Here is a 19,490-nt window from a genome sequence, read left to right as displayed (position 1 = left end):
CAGACTTGGTTCATTGTTCTGGGAAATCATCGCGCGGGGGGGGGGGGGGGGGGGGGGGGTACAGGAGTACAAGGAACTTTCACAAAGTCTCCTCAGAGCGCTCAGGCACATTCATCTAATTAAGCTGATTTTTAAAAAAGCTGACTCTCAAAATAAATAAGCTTTCAAATTTGGATGAAGTGCGTGATCATGTGGAGCTTCTCTTCTGTCTCAAAGGTCTATTATGATGACGCTGTCTAGATTTTTTTATAAGTCTGACCTTGAGGTCCTGTTTGTACCTAACGTCTTCTGAGTATAATTGACACTGAAAGGCTCTGTTTGTGTGCACTCTGTTCAGACTCTGACAGAGCCTGAAGACATCTGCTTGTCCAACATCAGTCTACAGCCAACCAGCCATCTTCCTGCTGCTGTAAGAGTTCACTGATTCTTTTTCTTGAAACTTAGAGCAGAACTTTTTCTTAAATGAATCACAAATGTTTCTTTCTAATTCTTTTGTGTGCACAAAAAAACATCACTGTTCAGTTTTTTCATCCTATTAATTACCATAATCACATCTTTTGTAATATTTGGGAGCCAGTTTAGCTCGTGCTGGTTTGCGGCGCCTTCCGTCCGTGAAACCAGGGTTCAAATCCGGGCTGCTCCCTGTTCCCTTCTCTACCTCTGTGCCGGTCCCAAGCCCGGTTGCTTTGAGAGGGTTGCGTCAGGAAGGGCATCCGGCGTAAAACATTGCCAAATTTATCATGCGACTCGTTCGCTGTGGCGACCCCTGATGGGAGAAGCCGAAAGAGAAACAACAACATCTTTTGTAATATTTACCAGTATTTATTGTTTTATTTAGCTTTTAACATTTTTATAGTTTGGAAATCTCTTTAATTCATCCATTGACTTTTTTATTGTTTCTTGAAAATCAAAAATAAATATTATCTTTGTGTTAACTTTGGTAGGATATATACTTTGTAATTGTGAAAAAATTATAATTTTTCAGATTCATACATGTATATAACAATGTCAACAGCACAAAGTATAATTTGGAATATTTTTTTAAATCATAAACTAAAAACCAATTCACTGGTTTGAAGGCCGTTTGTGAAGAATCTAATACCAGGTAGTAGAAATGATTTGAATTTTCCACTCTGATCATCTTTTGATCAACTTTGAAAGCGTTCCCAGTGATCTCTTAATTTATGATTATGCCATTTTAGCCAAAATTATAAAAAACAAAAAACAAAAAAACACCTGTGTTGTTCTCTCAAACAGACTGTAATCTCTGCAGAGCAGTAGGAGTTCATAGGCAGTTTGCCTCTGAGTTATGTGCGGTTGGAACACAGCAACACCGCCCCCCTTCCCCTCACCATGACTGAAAGCTCGGAGCAGGGAGCTTGTGGCCCGTCCTGCATTTAATCTTCATCACAAATAAAAGCTTTTTCAAACTGCATTTTTTCATCTGCTCCTGATTCACAGTGATTTGAATAAATAAATACTCAAAAATACAATTTTAAATGTGTCCTCCATCAGAAAAATGCCACGTTAAATACACAATTTTCATCACAGTGGGTCTTTAAGAAACTAGAAGCTGCTTTATTTTAGTGAATCATGCAATTGATGGAAAAATAGACAATTTTCTTATCTCACAGTAGTGGTGAAAACTTAAAATAATAATATTTCAAAAATCATTTTTCTGGCCGTCTCAGACTCATGTCTAATCAATCTTAAACCATTTTCTGCAGATCAAGATGTACCAGATATGTTATCCAGCTTTGTGATGCGTTGATATTTGGTCATAGAGATTGAAACATTTCTAAAGTGATTATTTGTACTTTGATATTTACTTTCCACCCTTCTAAAGTTCTGCTTAGATGCTGTAAATGAAATGAAATAGTGATTTCCAAGTAAGGAATTTCTTTTCTTTTCTATTAAAATGTTTTCTATCGACGGCAGAGTTTTGTTGGCATTGCTGACGATAACAAGCATTTTTTTACGGAAGAAAGTTTGTTTGGGCAACGCTAAAATAAACCAAGAATGACCTTTAACACGGCAGTCCTTCAGAAATGACACGTCATCCTAACGTGTTGTGGCAGGAGTGAATGGAAAACACATTGCCAACAGTCCTCAGCTTTGCTCACAGCCTCATAAAGGGGTCTGCTGCCTACAAACCTACATGATGATGCTGACAAGAAATAATTAACCTTTGAGGAAACATTTCATGAACCTTTGTTCATTGCAAATCACTGGGCTTTTTTTTAGACAAGGGTTTTTTTTTATGTTTGATGCAAATAATGCTGAATTTTTATTTGGCATAAGATGGTAGTTTCACTGAATTCCATAAATGATTGTGTTCTAAAATATAGATTAAGTCCAATATAAAGCATGATTTCAAAAATGTGGCCAAAGTATTGAGACCAGGATAGGAATTTTTCATAACAATGTTACAGTAGAGCATGATGGGACACATTTTAGAGTTATCTCTGTGCCTAGAACAGGACCCTTCTGGAGCGGGTTTCTGATATATAGTTTACCTTTTCTATGTGGAGATTCTGTCCTGAATATTTATTCTTAACCCCATCTTTGAGCTTCACCAAATAGAGCTTTATTTTGAAAGTTTGATCTTTCTTAACTTTTATTTTTCAGCTCACTCTCTTAAATAAAACATTAGCAGCAGTTCCATAATAAACACGAAAGGTTTTTGCGCTTGGAGGAGGTGGTTTTTGCAGCGTATCAAAATTGACATCTTTCACAAAACTACAATAAAAAATTTTTTTCCTAGTTAAATAAGCCACTTAAACGACGACCAGATAAAACTAGTTGCTTTGGTCGCTGCACGGCGGGCGCCACAAGAAGTCTCACAGCATCACACAGCTCATCAAAAGTTGAGCGCCTCATGCAGAATTGTTGGAGCCACAGCTCCTCTGTAAAATCCCCAACCACAATTTACCAAAATCCCTTCATCCGTAGCCGCTCCCAACAAAACGCCGACATCTCCTTTGATAGATGATGAGCGCTAGAGTCGGGCAGAAATTATAATGCTTCTGCTGTAAATCAACGCATTGTTCCCATCCGTCGCTATGTTTTTGAATGACTTGTCGCGTGAGTTGGTTTGTCTCGCCGTTATGCTGAAGATTTCTTTCTTCCTATAATTTGGATTGTATTGTTTAATATTGCAATTTATGTTTGTTCCAAAATTTTTCAACAATTTTCTTTTACTCTAAATTTAACTTTCAGCCTAAAGTCGTTAAAGTCTAAGTTTCAACTTTTTAAAATTGAATTAACTCTTATGTCAACATTTACAAAAAAATTGTTATCAATGAAATTCTGAACCCAATATAAAGAATTTACCTTTATCCATTTCAGTTTGACTTAAATCTGAAATCTTAAAACAAAAACATAATTTTCATAATTTTGACTGTCAAATCATATCTTCTGTTATTTGGACAGTAATAGACCTTTTTGTAACACTTTTTGTCAACATCAAAGTTGTGACTATATTTACCCGAATTTTAAATATTGTCATCAATTTGACTTTTACTTTAAAGCAAACATTTCAGATGCTTTTTTTTTTTTTCAAAATTTCAAATGTATTTATTTTCTTCTTAATATAAATTTCAACATTCTAAACGTATTGTAATTATTTTATACCTAATATGAACATTAAAAAAAAATCTTTTCAGTTTTACTTTATTGATGTAACTTTATTAATATGTTTTTTTTTTGTCAAATCCAGTTTTAGCCTTCTACTTTAATTTAATTCTATTTTAAAAGACTTTTTACTGACTTTTTTTTTAAATTCTTGACATTTTTATAGTCTTGTTTTTTTTCCTTTAGTGAGCCAAACATATTTTTGACTTTTGGAGTTTCCTCTTATGTTTAATAGCTATTCTATAAGGAATGCCAGCCAAGCAGGCAGTTTTAAAAGTAAAAGTGAAATGGTTGGTGTGGTTTTCTTTTATTCATCTTTTATGTTTTTCAAACCACTTTTTTAATTGTTTTGTTTTTTTACTTCTTCTCAAACTAAAGTAGGGATCGCTGTAAATCTTTTAGAGTTCCTCTGCCATCGGTGCAACGTTCAGGTGCAGTCAGATTAAGAAATGACTTGGTCTAAAAACTCTCTAAACATGTAATTTTGAAATCAAAGTTGTAAAATACTTAACAACAAATCCAATCTGTTCAATCTGATTAAAGTAAAACCTGCATCAGGGATATAATGTAGAATAAAAAAGTAAGTAGACATTTTAAGTGCAGACCTCTGACCTCCTATTATATTTGATTAATTCATGCTTCACTTTCCCTTCACACGAGCATCCACCCACCTCCACCTTCAAATGAAAGAATCTCAGGGCCTAAGCTCCTCTTCCTCTCTGCTCCAACAGCTGGATAATGTGCTGAGGGAGTCGGGGCCAAGGTCTGGGTGCAGGGCCTCGACGTCCATCATCGTCACATCCATATCCAGCCCCTCCATTCTGCATAGTCCACCTGGTTTCCATGGGAACCTCAGATTGGCCAAGTCCTCCAGTCCCGTCAGCAAAGAGTTACTTGACATAGCGAGGCTGGAGACGACAGCATTACCATGAACAACTGGACAGAAGTACCACGTTGTGTAACTGTGGGAAATATTCTCTACCAGCATGCTATTTACTGACTTTTGTCCTTTTTTAATTTCTTTTTGTTGCATGCACTGTATTTGTGTGTGAGCGTGGATGCCCAGAACAAAATCAGTTTGCGTCGGTGTTTGCACAGATGCTGTGTGTGTTTGACCTTTTCTGACATATCATAGTGGCTGGAGATGGTTTACCTCAGAGCTGGAAGAAACAATTAGCCTTAAAGAAATGTTCAGGGCTTCAGTTTTAGCTTTTAACACACTCTAAATTACAGTAAACTTTGCAAAAAAAAAAGTTTTGTTTCAAGGCAAATTCTGACAAAACAAATGATTTCTGTTGCTGCCTGTTTAAGTTTTTAAACATTTAGACCAATATCATAATATTATAACTCCAGATTACATAAAGCATGAGTTTGAGCCCTGAAAGTCCAATAATAATAATAATAATCCATAATGGATTACAGTCATTCCAAATTCTCTGCTTTATTTCAAATTTTACATTTGGAAATTTAAAATACGGAGTAGCTTAAAAGGTTTCCAATTTTATTTCCATTGAATTTCTTTATATTTATTAATCTTTTATTTGTTGTGGGATCTGGATTATTACACCATTTGGGGAGCAAGAAGCTATAAAAGAGTCACTCCCAGATCATAAAAGGTGCTTTCTTTCTTTTTTCTGTTCCTGCCAATTTAAAAATCACATTAGAAAATTATCTTTGTAAAAAAATATCAATTTCATAAATCATAGAGCATTAAAATATGGGTTTTATGGTCAATATTTATCAATTGGGAATCTCATGGTTTTATGAGTCCATATTGCTTTTCTTTGTGTGGAGTACCTTAGTTTATGCTTGGTGGTTAAAATTAAAAATATATTGATGCTGTGACCTTGTAACCTTAAAAAAAGCTAATGTAAAAATGATTTTCTTTATTTTATCTGTTTAATGAAAACGCACCAAAATAAGCTAAATGGCCAATGTGACCCTGACACTAAATGTTTGTTTTTAACTAACTTTAAAAAAAACACCTGTTTACTAAACATTTTGCTCTCAGAATTAGGGCTGCACACATAAGTCTTAAACTGGAACAGTGAACCTTCATGACATTTCTAATATGAACCTTTCTGAGCAACAGAAAACAGTTTTATTTTTGCCTTTGGAGATGTTTTCACTCATAATGGTGTTTCTTTAGTGGAAGTGAATGAATGGGTTTCCAGAGCCACGACCATCTAAGGTGCTCTTTTAAGCTATGTTCATACTGGTCTTGGCTCATTCAAGCAGACACTTTTAATGAAAAGTCTATGTAAATGTGCGTTGATGCGTAGCTACGCAAATATAAAACATGCAGTCGTTGATTGAGCATTGAAAGTTAAACCAGGTTGACTTTTGACCAATCAGGGGCTCAGATTTGGTAGTGACGCATGGGAAGCACCCCTTTAATTCACAGAAGTGCCAACCGTTTGGAAAAAAATGATAATAGAGGAGAAATTAATAATTGTGGGTTTTGCCCGGCCGGAATTCTATGACACCAAGTCTTTCATATATCAGAATAGAGCTGGGAAAGAAAAAGCCTGGAGCATGATTTGCACCACTTCAACTTTTTGCACTAAGCCTCTCAACAGTAAAAAAAAAAGAACAAGCCCTTCCCTGCTCATCAAGTGTGAACACCGTCATGTTCTTCAACATGCATCAAACGCCCTGAGTGAACGTAGCTTTACTCTAATCTGCATAATTGATCAAACTCATTGGCTACATTTGAGAACTGGACTGAGTGACCCCTCCCCTTTGGCGTTCCAAACAAAATACCTGGTGGCTCCGAGAAGCCAAAACGCCATAGTCTTCTATAGAGAAATAAACATTTGTTATTCAGTCACTCTGTTGGTCAGAATAGCTATTCTTGCTCTGCTCCCTTTTTTTTCTAGCATGTTCTTGATCATTCTCAGTTGTTTGTTTTTTTCACAAGATGTTTTCTATGGTGCAAGTTATTCCAGTTATAAACTGGCCAATCAGATGCCTCAATGTGGTCTAGTAGGAGGGGTCTTCAAACAAGCTCACCCCTGATATTTCCACAGAAACGATGACTCAGCCCGACTCGGACCAATCACTACTTCCTGACGTCCATATTGCAAAATAATGGCAACTGTACTGACTTCCTTTTAAATCATTTTCTATGAGTGACATCACACATTCTCCAGTTCTTTTATACAGTCAATGGTAACTGATAACTGCTAAATGTGACAAAAACTTAAAAACTGCAGTCAGATCCTAACTGTACTGTTGTACCTTTAAAAGATTCTTTGCTGCTAAAATCTAATTCAATGTATTCAATATTTTAAAGTTTTTGTTGTTGTTTTTTTTTTCCATAAAACAGCAAAAATGACTACGGATCTATACTCACAGTATCTACAGCATCTTCTCCAACTCTGCCCAGAATCAGGCTGCCTTGAGGTTCCCGTAGGTTTCACATCAGTGAGGCTTTGCACAAGCTAACAACTTACATTTGACAGGATACACCTCCAGATTGTTTTGAGTAAATATGTAAAATATTCCCAAAAAAAGTTTAATGGCCACCCCAAAAAAAGATATATCAATTTACATTATGTGGTTAAAATAAAATGTTTTGCTTTGATTAAAAGGCAATGTCATTTTTTGTTAAAGGACAGATGCTCGGCACAGGGCAGCCATGCAACAATTAACATAAGCGTTTGACATCACTGAGGAGATTTGTTGACACTCCCTTTTTCTATGATTTGTGCCATCAAATGCCACAAGTCAGCCTCACCAGGACTCAAAGTCTGCAGTTTATCTCTCAGCGTTAACATCAGAGTACAAAACTCTGATGCTGCCTCTGCATCCCGCACACACATCTGGCATTTTTATGATCAACTGATTGATGCATCTCCAAACGTTTTTCTTTTTTTAATTTCTTTTTCACATCCTGTTAACCCTTTTTGACTATAAAGCAGCTCATTTCTTGGCTCTGTAATCCTGAGTGATTTTTTTCCCTCTTAAATTAAGGTCAAAATCATAGTTACCATGACAACAAACATGAGTACCTTCCAGTTGTTTCAGATTTTTATTATTGAATGTATATGTATGTAAAGAGTTTGATGGGTAAATTCTTCAGAGGAAATATGAATATTATGTATTAATCAACTTTCAGATTTGCTTTATTTAAGTGATTGTTTCATGTTAAATTGGTTTTCTCAGTACACAATGTTTGTGCAGTTTTTAATTTATTTTTCTAAATAAAAGTATGATTAAATCTTCCATTAGCGGTGAAGTTGGTGTGTTTTTGTATTTAGAATTTCATTAGGATGGTTCCAGATTAAATATCTTCCTGTTGTTCAGAAACAAAGTTTCTGTAAATATGATTCAGAAAGCAGGAAATTAAAGAAAAGGGGAAAGAAAATTCACTTCGTTTTTAAATGTTCACAGAGTTAAAATGTTGACCAAAGTTCTGAAGTGGTTTCTACCAGGAAGGTCGCTGCGTTCAGAGGAAAGAGGCTGTGCGTCAAGCATAATAAATACATAAATAAATAGGAAAAAAGGCTCTTTTAATTTTTATGCAACCAACAGCATGAAAATCTCACAAAAATTTCCTGACAGTTTTTAATCTTACATGCGCTCTTAATTTTTAAGGTTGCTTTTGCAAATACATGTTTTGTTTTGTTTTTCTAATCTTTATTACTTTGTAATTTTTTTTGGGACTTTAAACTTTTTAATGGTTGTTCCTACTTACTTCAATTTTCGTAAAGGTAGATGTGTTCTTTAAGTGTTCCAAGTGGTTTTTAATTATGATTATGCCGATTTTATTCAATATTTAGAAAAATTGTTTTTTAGGACATAGTTTCTGCAGAGTGACAGTCATTCATTGGAAATTCTCCTCTGAGTTGTGAGCAGAACTGTTGGCACAGAATAAGTTTGCCTTCATTTCTAATCATTCTTTTGTTTACATTCTCTCCTGTCAGCCTACAGCACCTCACAACACCAACCTAACATTAGCGGTGCAACAGAAACAGTGAGCAATATCGGAGCTGTACAGTTTTGGGCCAGATTCCAGCTCAGACGAGGAAAACAAAGACCTACAGGGATCTTTTTGTCTGCAAGTAGATGAATTAAAATGGAACGGAGCATAGATTTTGTGCTATAATATTATTCAAACTGCATTTTATCATCTGCTCCGGATTCACAATGATTTGAATTAAGAAATAATCTGGAATTCAATGTTAAACATGATTTTCTTTCATCAGAACAATGGCACGATAACATGTTAAAAACACCTTTTTCATTTGAGTGGGTCTTTACCACTTTACCACTATGTTAACACTGAATACAACTTAACAGTCAGGGACAGGTTCTGGCCTTGGTGCTGTTAACAATAACCCAGAAAAGGTCAGTGATCAATGCAAATAAAAGACATGAAGCTGCATAAGCATGCCGAGTAAAATCCAAAGCCTTTTTGGAAATCATGTCTCAAAGAATACAGCAGCAGAAAGTGCAGAAGTTCATGAGCTATTCAAGCTCAAAGAAAGAAAAAAACCATCACACAAACCCCTGGAAGTCTGGAGTGAAAGTAGCTTGACATTTTGAGGGAACATGTTCAGACTCTTGTTGATGGACCGATGGCATTCTACATTTCTGGAAAGGTGAAGTCACTTGACATCTTTGTAACCACCCATCAAACAACATCTGCTATCTGCATTCAATCATCTGTTGGCTGTTAATTGAATTGGAGCTCCAGACACTCAAACAGGATCGACTGTCTCATCAGCCCACTGGATTTGTTTCTGGAGAATCGGTGCTGGGTGATTTGTAATTTCCTGCAGAACAAAACCCTGAGTGGCGGAAAAGAGAATGTCATCGACCCTCAAAAGACTGATTACACATAACAGGGTGCGGGCAGCGTGGACTGACAGTGCTAAGAGGAGGAAAGAGGGAGAAAGAATGTGTTGCAGTAAGAGGGGTCTATATTGGTGACGTGAATCGACAGTGAAGCATTCTGGGGCTTCGTGTTACAAGCCTTATACGGGGGCCTGGGCCCCTATGTCTGTGCTACTCCCAGCTATTCTTAGCCGGTCTGTTGCTTCACCTTAGCAACCCTAAAAGCCAAAATAACAAAAGTCTTCTCAAATTTGTTACAATCTTTAGTAAAAATAAGTTTGAAAGATTATCTTGTGGCTTCTGAGTTTGCAAGCAGCTTTTGAAAACAGCCTAAAGTTTGTTCTGCACGTCATGTGTGCGTCTGCACACGGTGTTCTTGCATGCCTCTGTGTCCATGTGTGTGTCTCATAGGTTCCACTGCACCTGACCCACCCACTGCACCACCACCACCGCCTTAGTGTGTTTGTCCTGAGCGCTGGGAGCAGACAAGGAGACACTGTCGTGAAGTCCGGGCTGACCGAGGGGGGAAGTCACCGCTGAGGCCACTGACTGGGACAAAAGGATAGCAGAACAAGGGCACACAGGACAGGGGGAAGAAGCGCACCGCTGCAAGGAGTTGGAAGCAGGAGTGCTGACATTTGACAGAAGATGAGCACGTACACAGTGACTCTGAATGGCCCTGCTCCATGGGGCTTCAGACTACAGGGAGGAAAAGACTTCAACATGCCACTAACTATCTCCAGGGTAAGGACGTCCCGTGTGGCTTCATATTTGTTGAGAAAGCAACAAACGGTTTATCTGCCATGCACTTAGGTTAAAACATCCTTTCCTGCCTGTTTATTTACTTCAGAAACAAATCTCTTACACTGTGCACGTCTCATGTTCCAGAAACTCTTAAATGTTTCATTGAAAAGTGAAATATTTGGATCTTTTTAGCTTATACTATGCATGTGGAAAACTTTATATAGCTGTAGTGTGTGTGCGTTTGGTATGTGTGTCGTATTTGGCTGTGCAGCAGTTATGTAATGCTGCTGTAGGTGATGATGACAGAGAGGCTTCGATCTAATCTCCAGAAGACTGGCATAGTTAAGCTGGAGGAGAGCCGCTGCTGCACTTTGTAACTTTTAATAAACATTGCTAATTATATACTAGATATGCAATTCCATACAGTTTACTGGTTCATTGAAAATGGGAAACTTTAATTGATATACAAATGTAAATGACTAAAACACTGCAAAGTTTAATCACTAGTACTTTTTTCCAGCTGTTCACCCTCAAGTAAATGTTTCCTCTTTACCACACTTATGTTAAGATCCCAAATTTACATTTAAGTGCATGGATCATCATGTTTGTGGCAAAACTGCTGCTGTATTCACAGCATTTGCTTTAAATAGCATCAGAGAAGAGATACATGGATGGATGCAGGGTGGGGGAAGCGTCGGGAAGCTTATGGCAGCTTGTGTTACCTTTGGTAAGCTTAATTCCTCCCTGTTGGTCAGTTTCCTTTACAACCTCTGGAGCTTTGCCTAGAGATCGGATGGGAGGGAAAAAGGAAATGAGGAAACAGTTGAGGGTGTGATGCTCACCTGCAGTGGCATCCCCCGCCCATCTCCAGCTCTCCAAACACCTGCTGATGTTCGGCCGGCAATCAGGTTGTTAGTTGATGGGTCACTCCGGACCTCTGTTGTTCTTTTTCCCACCCAGAGATCTAATCAGGGAGCACAATGTCATTGCATTGACGCTCGGGTTGTGATGGGAGCCGCCAGGGTCAAATGAACGCCGCTGCGTGATGGGACAGCTCCGGGTGGCATTACAGTTTGACGTTACTCCCCCTCGGTGTGGATTCCTCTCCAGTTCTGCCAAGAACTAAGAAAAGAAAAAGACATGAAGACAGTGGATTCCTGCTAGTCAAACCACAGCCCATAAAATCCATGATACACTACACTGATTAGGATTATAAATAGTGAGCGTATCTAGTGGATTTTTCATATTTAAAGGCATCATGAGGTTATTTGTAAACTCTTTTGATGCCAAAAAAGAAGAAAACAGCTTTTTATCTTATGTGTCCATCTAAAGTCTATATAAAAAAGATAAAAAGCTTAAAGTAAAAGCTTAAATAAAGCTTACAAACAATGATAACATTTTTATCTTCTTTTTGACATACGATGCATCTAAAATGAACAAAATGCATAGAAATATCTGCATGTGATAATGCAAACATGCCTTGTATTGATTTATTAACTAAAACTGTAACCCGGAAGAATAAAAATGAGGGAAAGTCTGCTTAGGAGAACCACACTGGAAAGTTTTACTCAAAGAAACAGCATGAATTCCAGCTGCAGGTGAGTGTTTGTGTATGGTGTCAGCCTGGAAGGCATTGCTGATTTTTTACTTTTAAACAGGTTGACAATAAGTGTAGAAGCAGCTCTGTACGCTTCTGAGATGGGTTCTGTGTCTCTGAAGTGACTGGACGTTAAGGTGGAAACGGAAAATAACATCATTTGGATGTTTTGCTGGGGATTTTTTTTTTTTGGCATCTTTCTGCTTCAAAAACAAACTTTTACTCTTGCAATGTCGGCAATTAAACTCACATGCAGCTTTCAGAAAAAAATGTGTGCAAAAACCACTCAAAAAATGTAAACATTAAAAGATTTATATGCACGTACAACACTATATAACTATATAGTTAGTTATATAGTTATATATAACTATATAACTATATAACTCCATTCCATTTTTCGTGAGTTTTTTATCTCAGGGACATAAAAGTTTGCAAAAAAGTAATTTCCTAATTTTTTCCTTCTTTCTTTCTCCTTTTGCTTCCTTAAAAATACAAAAAGATTCATTAGAATGAGGTACTGCATGATTTAACTGGTTGGAAGGCAGTTCAATCATCAAGATTCTAAACGAACAAATTACTTTAATGCTAATAAAAAAATGTAAATTTTCCTGACACGCATCGAAGCTCCTAATTGTCTTAGTTCCGACGCATCCTTGCCAGATGCATAAAGATTTATACAGACTTCCATAAATCTTTGTTTTCTGGTCCAAGTGTGATCTGATCATTCCTCCTCCTCCTCCAGATAACTCCTGCCAGCAAGGCAGCGGGTGGCAGCCTGGCCCAGGGCGACATCATCACAGCCATTGATGGAGTCAGCACCGAGGGGTTGACACACCTGGAGGCCCAGAACAAGATCAAGTCCGCAACAAACAAACTGACACTCACAATGCAGAAGTAAGAAGGCAGCTTGACGCTGCAAAAATTCAGAAGTAACTTTTGAAGGTGCCAGGGGTGGGAATAAAAATTATGAAAATGATATGTAGGACTAATCCAGATTATGAATGGTTTAGAGTTACAATTATAGCATTTGAAAGAAGAAAAATGTCACAGATGACATGTTGCGATCAATAGATCAAGACGTCCAGCTCCAGTCCCCACGGCAACTCCGAGAATGGACTCGCCCATGACTGTCATCGCACATCAGAAGGTATCACCCCGTGCAGAACACACACACACACAAAACTGCATACCATACATGACATGCAGCTAAATGCACATTTTTTGTATATACGTATTTTGTGATGCACCTCTATGGTGGAGCTCTGCTGTCATCTAGTGGAAAAAATAGAGTAAGGCTGAGAAACGTGTTGCAAGAATGTCACAGGTCAGCAAAACTACAAGTGATGACAATGAGGGAAATTTTAAAAAGTCCTTTTAGAGGCCTTTATCATCTGTTCATATATCAAATAACAATAGTTTTGTTTAGGAAAAAGCAACTATAGATTTGCATATTTGCAACCAGCCTAAAAAAGTATAGGCTGATCACATGTAAAAGATGGCATAAAACTGTGTAAAGCTAATGTTGGATCACATCCTGGTGGCTGGTAAACACATTTTGTGATGTGTTTCCCAGCTGCTTTACAGTGACAGCTCAGTCAGGTGTCAAGAAAAGTCATGAAGGAAGAACTCAGAGCCATGACACCAGAGCTCCGCCTCTCTCTGAGAACATGGCGGCGTGGAGCAAAGCAGGTGCTGCAGGCGGTCATGGAATGCTCACGTGCCGTTATTCTGAAGGCTGTGAAGGCCAAACCTGAGACAGGACACCCCCCGGGGTGTTCCATGTGTGGCATGTTTCACCTCACGTACTGTAAGAACTTTAACCAAAAATATTCTCATAAAACAGAACATTTGAAAAACAAAACAAATGTCCATATTATTAAAAGTTAACATCAATTCCTCCAAGTTCTAGAACAAGAACAGACTGCAAAAACAAATCAAAATAAGTGAAAAATTCTAAACACTTTAATTATTTTATTTATAGGGGAAGAAAAATTATCATTTCAAGAAAATATTTCTTTTACAAAAACATAATTTCTCAAACTAAGGTCATTTCCAATCGAAAAACTTTAAAAGACAAAAAAATTAGACAATTTTTCTTGAAACAAAGTCTTACTTTCTAAAGATTCAATTTCTGCAGTTCAGAATTGTCTTTAAAAAATATGAAACATCTGATTCTCCACTGAGGGACAAAGTTATTTCAATAGAGTTGGTGCTGTGCAAGTTCAGCAACAAGTGACTGAAGCATGAAGTTTAAGCTGATTTTTTTCTCTCAAAATAACCATAGTAGGTTTACGTCGCCAACTTCATCAGAAACGATTCTCCATTAATGAGTCCTGACCTTAGTAAATTTGTGGTTGTGTCTATTCCAGCCTCCTCTGGGCTAAATCTGTCTTCTGAACCTCCTGTTCTGAGTCACATGACCTAAAAACTTCTGCTCTTGTCAGTCACTCCTCTCCTGGGGATGAATAGGGAGTTGGAAATGATCCCCCAGACATTAAGCGAGAGCTATTCTAACCTGTGCGTGGGATAAAAGCATAGTTGGATACTTTCCTTCAACAAAAGCAGGGCTATTGTTGTCACCAAATGAATACCTCTAACTCTTTTCATCCTGTAATCGTTGCTTTTTTTGTTATCTGTTTCAGGTTATCGCAAACACAGCTGGAAAGTCAGTACATGTCGGTTTGAATCGCTTTACTGAACTGAAACTCACGTTTGTGCTTCTGTTGATTGTTTTCCAGTGTGAAGTGAAACGTGTGGATTTTTTTTTTACATTTGGAAGTCTTTTCAAAGTTACAGCTACTGACAGGCAGAGAAGCTCAAAGCGGGCTATTTACAGCACCTGTTGCACAAAGGACAGTAGATCTGTAGATGTCCTGTCTGCTTATCCAATTTTTGACTTTTTCTTTGTTTTTCTTCTGCATTTTTGTGCCTCAGTTGCATTTTTGTAGCTTCAGAAAGTTAAGAACAAGTTCATTTTTTTGTAAAAATGCCAAAATACTTCAGAAAAACATCTTCGCCTGATCGGAACTCCATATATAACAAGTGACTGTTCCACCTCACCTCTAATTTTGTTAATATGTTACCATAAAGCTGTTTGTTTGTTTGTTTCTTGTGGGTTTTTTACCTGCATGTTTGACTGTGGCATGTCAATAGCCTTAACTTGGCAGCTAATGGAAAGCAAAAACATAAGAGATATTTATTTTAATAGCAGGAAATAAGTCCAGGCGTCAATGGGTTGACAAAAAATGTTCTTTATCTGTTCGGATCTGCTGGTTCTTCCAGTGAAAGTCTCTGGTTTTCGAAGATCAGGCTGTTTACTAAAAACAACGTTATCAAATGACAGGAGTTTTATTGTTTACAACATTAAATCATCATATTTTGGTTTGACTTGAAGAAAACTGTAAATATTAATGTTCCTTCATATAACCAGAGCTAGAAAATGACAGAATTTGGAACAATGTCTAAGGTTCCACATACTGGGTCCATCATGGACCTCCAGAAATTGACAAATGTGTTACTGAAGAAGAGTTTCTCTTTTTCTTCTTCTGCGTTCCTCCTCTCCTGTCCTTTTCTGTGAACACCCGGTGTTTTTATCTCCTCCCCTCTGCCGCCGACCCTTAACAGTGTGGAGTATTCTCCCAGCTTCAACCCCATCGCTTTCAAAGACTCTGCCCTCTCCACTCACAAGCCCATTGAAGTGAGGGGTCCCGGAGGAAAGGCCACCATCGTTCACGCTCAGTACAACACACCCATCAGCATGTACTCACAGGACGCCATCATGGATGCAATAGCAGGACAGTCGCAGGCCAAAGGACACGAAAGGTATGATCCTCAGACATGTGTGTTTTGGTTAGTTTGGTTAGTTCAACTAGATTACTAACAAACATTTTGTTGTATTTATTTAAATTTTGTAGATTTCAAACTACAGAAATCATATTATAGTAGTACATTTGAAACAATGCCTAAGGCTCAAATCTAAGAAATTCAGCGATTGATTCTAATGCTTTCAGCTAAATCAAAATAATGTTTTTGTTACAAAAAAGAGCATACAGAAATGCTGCTTTACCACACATGCAGCCTATTTCTGAATCTGATTTAAATTTTTGGACAAAAAAAATGTAATAATTTTCTAAACACTGCTGAAGATCTGTCATATACTGATAAGTATATCTTTTTTTGGGGAGTTTTGAATTTAGAATATACTTTTGAAAAAAATGATTTGGAAAAAAACTATAGGTTCTGCAGCCTGGTGTCTAAAAAGAGATGTTTGTGGTCAAGTAGCTTTTTTTTTTTTGCTTTGGACCTTCTCCATTTTCTCTTCACCCACTTTCCTCTGCTCATACCATCCAACCAACCAACTACACCTGTGCTGTCCTCCACCCACCCCTCTTCATCTTCATCCTGATTTTGACCTCAGTGAGGAGGCCGGCTCTCCCCTGTCGTAAGTACAGCTTCTTCCCTCTGTGCTTCCCTGTCTTCAGTCTGTCGTCGCTCCTGCTCTTTAGTGTGTTTTCCTCACGACTTAAGTGCGGGTCCTTGACGACAAACTCACTTCCTGTTCCTTTGTGGAGTTGGCCCCACAGTAGGAAACACTTATCGGGCACTTCAGCTCGAGCATGAGAGTGCAGTGTGAGCTTTTAGAAACTACTTTGTTTGACGGCATAACCAATACAAGAACTACAATTTTTTATTGCACCTTAAATCTCCCAAATTTGAAACCTACAATTTCATCCAGGACTCCACTTAATTTAGCACCACCTTGAACAAAAAACACAGAAGAAAACATTTTTTATATAACTGAGAATAAATTCAGGCATGAAGGGGTATATATCCTCTTTCTAACCCTAAGGAGAATTAGGCCATGCAGAATTAAGGAAGCCAATTGCTCATATATTAAAAAATAGGAAGACACCATCAAAGACTGACTTGTTTTTCTGAAGAAAATAAGGGGGGGAAATTCAACGTTAAAAATAAATACATAATATTAAATCAAATACAGAGTCCAGATTCATTATGTTTAAAAAAAACAAAAAATTTACTAATTTCTCATGATATAAATATATAATATCAATAAAATAAAATTAAAAAAAATCCTCAATGTGAAAAGTCCATTTTTCCCCCTGGTTTCAACGTAAAATATGTTAAGATTATATAATACACCAATCTGCATGGATTGGTTGCACCCAATCTATTCAGAAAAATGTGACTACTGCTCCAAAAATGACTGTAATATGATTTTATTTATTTTTTTAAATCCTAAATGCTTTAACTGTAAGGGTTCTATTTGTGTTACAGTGGGGTTCTGCCTGTTAAGGAGCCTGTGGTGGATTGTGCGTCCCCTGTATATCAGGCAGTCATCAGGCCTGGAGACACGAACCAGGACATGTCTGAGTGGGCTCGGCGTGCTGCCAACCTGCAGTCTAAAAGCTTCAGGATCCTGGCCCACATCACTGGCACTGAATATCGTGAGTCTCCTGACTCCTCTACTGCTCCTTCTCTCCTTTTTCCATTCTCACTTGTTTCTTTAGCTGCTCACTTTTGTTTGCTTCCGTCTTATAGTGCAAGATCCTGATGAGGAAGCTCTGCAGAAGTCAAGGTAAGCAGAGTTTTGAAAAAGGGAAAACTCTGATTGCATCAGGTATAGTTTAGCAAATGCATTTCTGAATAACAGGAATTCTGTAAAGTATTCCATTTTAAAAGTTTACTCATTTACCTGAGAAGAAAACTATGTTTTAGCTACAAAGCATGACAGTAAATAGCAAAACACAAAGGATCAGGCCATTTTAAAAATAAAATGCATTGTTTTATATGAAAATAGAAGAAAAACACGGCCAACCGCAAAATTATTGGATCTTAAATTGCATCCAGAGGCAGACTTAGGCAAAGGTAGGCGATCATCTGGGACCCCAACTTTCTAGGGGCCTCGAGCTGAACACTCAATAAAAACGTCTAAAATAAATTTTACATCCAATAATATTTAACTCTGTCTTGAAAAAACACTAACTTTTTTTTACTGTGACTTCGTCATTGTTTAGTCTGTGATATTTGTATGATGACTCGTAATTTTATTCAATTTATAGATATTGGGAAAGCACATTGTGATTTTTTATCTGCAAAAGATGCTGCAGTAATAAACATTTACTTACTAACAGTGACACCATAGACCCAGATTATTATCGACTTATTCTATGTTTTTCTTCTTAAAAAGAGGTAGAAAGTGAAGGAGAAAAAGGCGTCTTCATAATTTATGCAAAGCATTTCCCAGATTTTCTGAACCCTTGTCAATTTTATTAATTATAGCGTGTTACCTCATTGAAAGATAAAAACAAGCACAAAACTAGACCAAATGAGTTGATTTAATCATCCCTTGGTGGTTGCATCCAAAAAGACCAGACATGTTCATTGAGGAAGTTCAAAAACAATGGGATAGAGCTCAGGCTACTTGTTACTCTGGTTTAATCAACCACATGTAAAAGTCATAAAATGCATGTTAATAAAGCCCACAACATCAAAGAATTGGTTGAACATTCATATTTTTGTGAATTAGGATGTGATAAAATCTCACCCAAAAAAATTTGCAATATGCTTTCTTATGGGGTATAAAGAATATCATATATGATGAGTAATTGGGTAAATCTTTGTCCACAACAATGTTAGTTTAAGAGGCAAAACTTATTACAATGAGTGTCGAAAAAGCACCTAATTTACTCACTGTCTCAAATTTTATCCACACATTTTTTAAATGAAGTAACTATTTCTCACCATAAAGTTTTGAAAATTAGCTAAAGGTTTTCCTGCCGGAAGGGTTTTTGAGATTTCAAGGAGGCAGCCATTTTTAAATGAGCAGGAAACGTCCTTCTCCTGCCCTTAGTGGAATGAGCATAAACTGCAGGGCAGAAAACATAAACTTTGTTACATGCAATGGGTTTTTTAGGAAAGTTTGAATCATACCAATGATGTAGGGGTCCCAAAAATCCATGTATCAAATATGATACAGATGGTAATGTAGTTTTCATGTCATAACTTTGTCTTGTGCTCCTCATCATCAGAGAAAGGTTTGAGTCTGAAGTCAAAGGGCCACGCTTTGCCAAGCTGAAGAACTGGCACCACGGATTGTCTGCACAGATCCTCAACATCCAGGAGTAAAGAGAAGCAAAGCGAGAGGGGAAAAAGACAAAAGCAAGAAAGGACATGTAAACATGGGCGAAACCTTCAGAGTTGACAGGAAATAAAAAGGGAGTGGAAGAGGCGAAAACTCCTCAGGAATGTGAGATCTGTGTATCTTAGATTAGATTAGTGGAATGTGAAGTAGCACATGTTAGCGTGTGAATACTTTTATGTTGAAATGCTTAAATATCAAATATATCTGTCTGCTGCTAAAACCGTATCTCACATTTGGGTTTTTTTCTTTTTCTTTTTCCTGATGATTTGCGTTCTCCATCTCTGAAGAAAAAAGTGTTGTACAAAACGAGGAGCATCTAAGTGAAAATGCAGAAATCACGACAGAAACTATGTTCAGAAATGCATGAGTTTCAACCCTGTTCGCACGTTTGCCTGATGTCACAGTAGGACAAATATGTTCAGAGATATTTATCTTCATACACCAATACAGTATGTAAAAAATGCACTCAAAAATGTACTGATGTTAATGTGAATAAATGTTTTCTTAAATCTA

General features: G+C 37.3%; 2 protein-coding genes and 1 long non-coding RNA gene across 4 annotated transcripts in view; 2 read left to right on the top strand and 1 right to left on the bottom strand.

The window, feature by feature from the left end:
- The window catches only part of LOC101157094 (melanopsin-A-like), a 42,760-nt gene extending 36,717 nt beyond the window's left edge, over nucleotides 1-6,043 (top strand). The window contains exons 10-11 of the mRNA XM_020712260.2: nucleotides 338-409; nucleotides 4,365-6,043. Of these exons, the coding sequence (XP_020567919.1) occupies nucleotides 338-409; nucleotides 4,365-4,565 (273 nt within the window). The 3' untranslated portion in view covers nucleotides 4,566-6,043. The remainder of the gene's footprint in view (nucleotides 1-337; nucleotides 410-4,364) is intronic.
- The window catches only part of LOC110017210, a 27,021-nt gene extending 14,470 nt beyond the window's left edge, over nucleotides 1-12,551 (bottom strand). The window contains exons 1-2 of the long non-coding RNA XR_002292530.1: nucleotides 11,061-12,551; nucleotides 4,305-4,541 (exon numbers count right to left, since the gene is read on the bottom strand). This is a non-coding gene — a long non-coding RNA (uncharacterized LOC110017210). The remainder of the gene's footprint in view (nucleotides 1-4,304; nucleotides 4,542-11,060) is intronic.
- Nucleotides 9,895-19,490, top strand: LOC101168991 (LIM domain-binding protein 3). Of its 2 annotated transcripts, XM_004080459.4 has the most exons (9): nucleotides 9,900-10,218; nucleotides 12,558-12,709; nucleotides 12,887-12,962; nucleotides 14,458-14,480; nucleotides 15,440-15,637; nucleotides 16,233-16,256; nucleotides 17,111-17,280; nucleotides 17,375-17,411; nucleotides 18,865-19,490. In XM_004080459.4, the coding sequence occupies exons 1-9, from the start codon at nucleotides 10,123-10,125 to the stop codon at nucleotides 18,959-18,961; spliced, it is 873 nt and encodes a 290-aa protein (XP_004080507.1). In that variant the 5' UTR covers nucleotides 9,900-10,122; the 3' UTR covers nucleotides 18,962-19,490. The 2 variants fall into 2 exon arrangements, with proteins under 2 accessions (XP_023805054.1, XP_004080507.1); XM_023949286.1 differs by lacking the exon at nucleotides 16,233-16,256 and having other exon boundaries at nucleotides 9,895-10,218.

Source organism: Oryzias latipes, chromosome 19 (assembly GCF_002234675.1).
Source record: "Oryzias latipes chromosome 19, ASM223467v1".
In the NCBI taxonomy this organism is placed as follows: domain Eukaryota; kingdom Metazoa; phylum Chordata; class Actinopteri; order Beloniformes; family Adrianichthyidae; genus Oryzias; species Oryzias latipes.
Note: the sequence above shows the minus strand (reverse complement) of the source record. Positions and strands in the feature narration are given on the sequence as shown.

Bases quoted from the DNA above. Each gene is read 5' to 3' on its own strand.
- LOC101168991 (XM_004080459.4), top strand. From the start codon at position 10,123: ATGAGCACGTACACAGTGACTCTGAATGGCCCTGCTCCATGGGGCTTC. The intron at 10,219-12,557 runs GTAAGGACGTCC...CTCCTCCTCCAG, and splicing joins TGCCACTAACTATCTCCAGG to ATAACTCCTGCCAGCAAGGC. The intron at 17,412-18,864 runs GTAAGCAGAGTT...CCTCATCATCAG, and splicing joins GAAGCTCTGCAGAAGTCAAG to AGAAAGGTTTGAGTCTGAAG.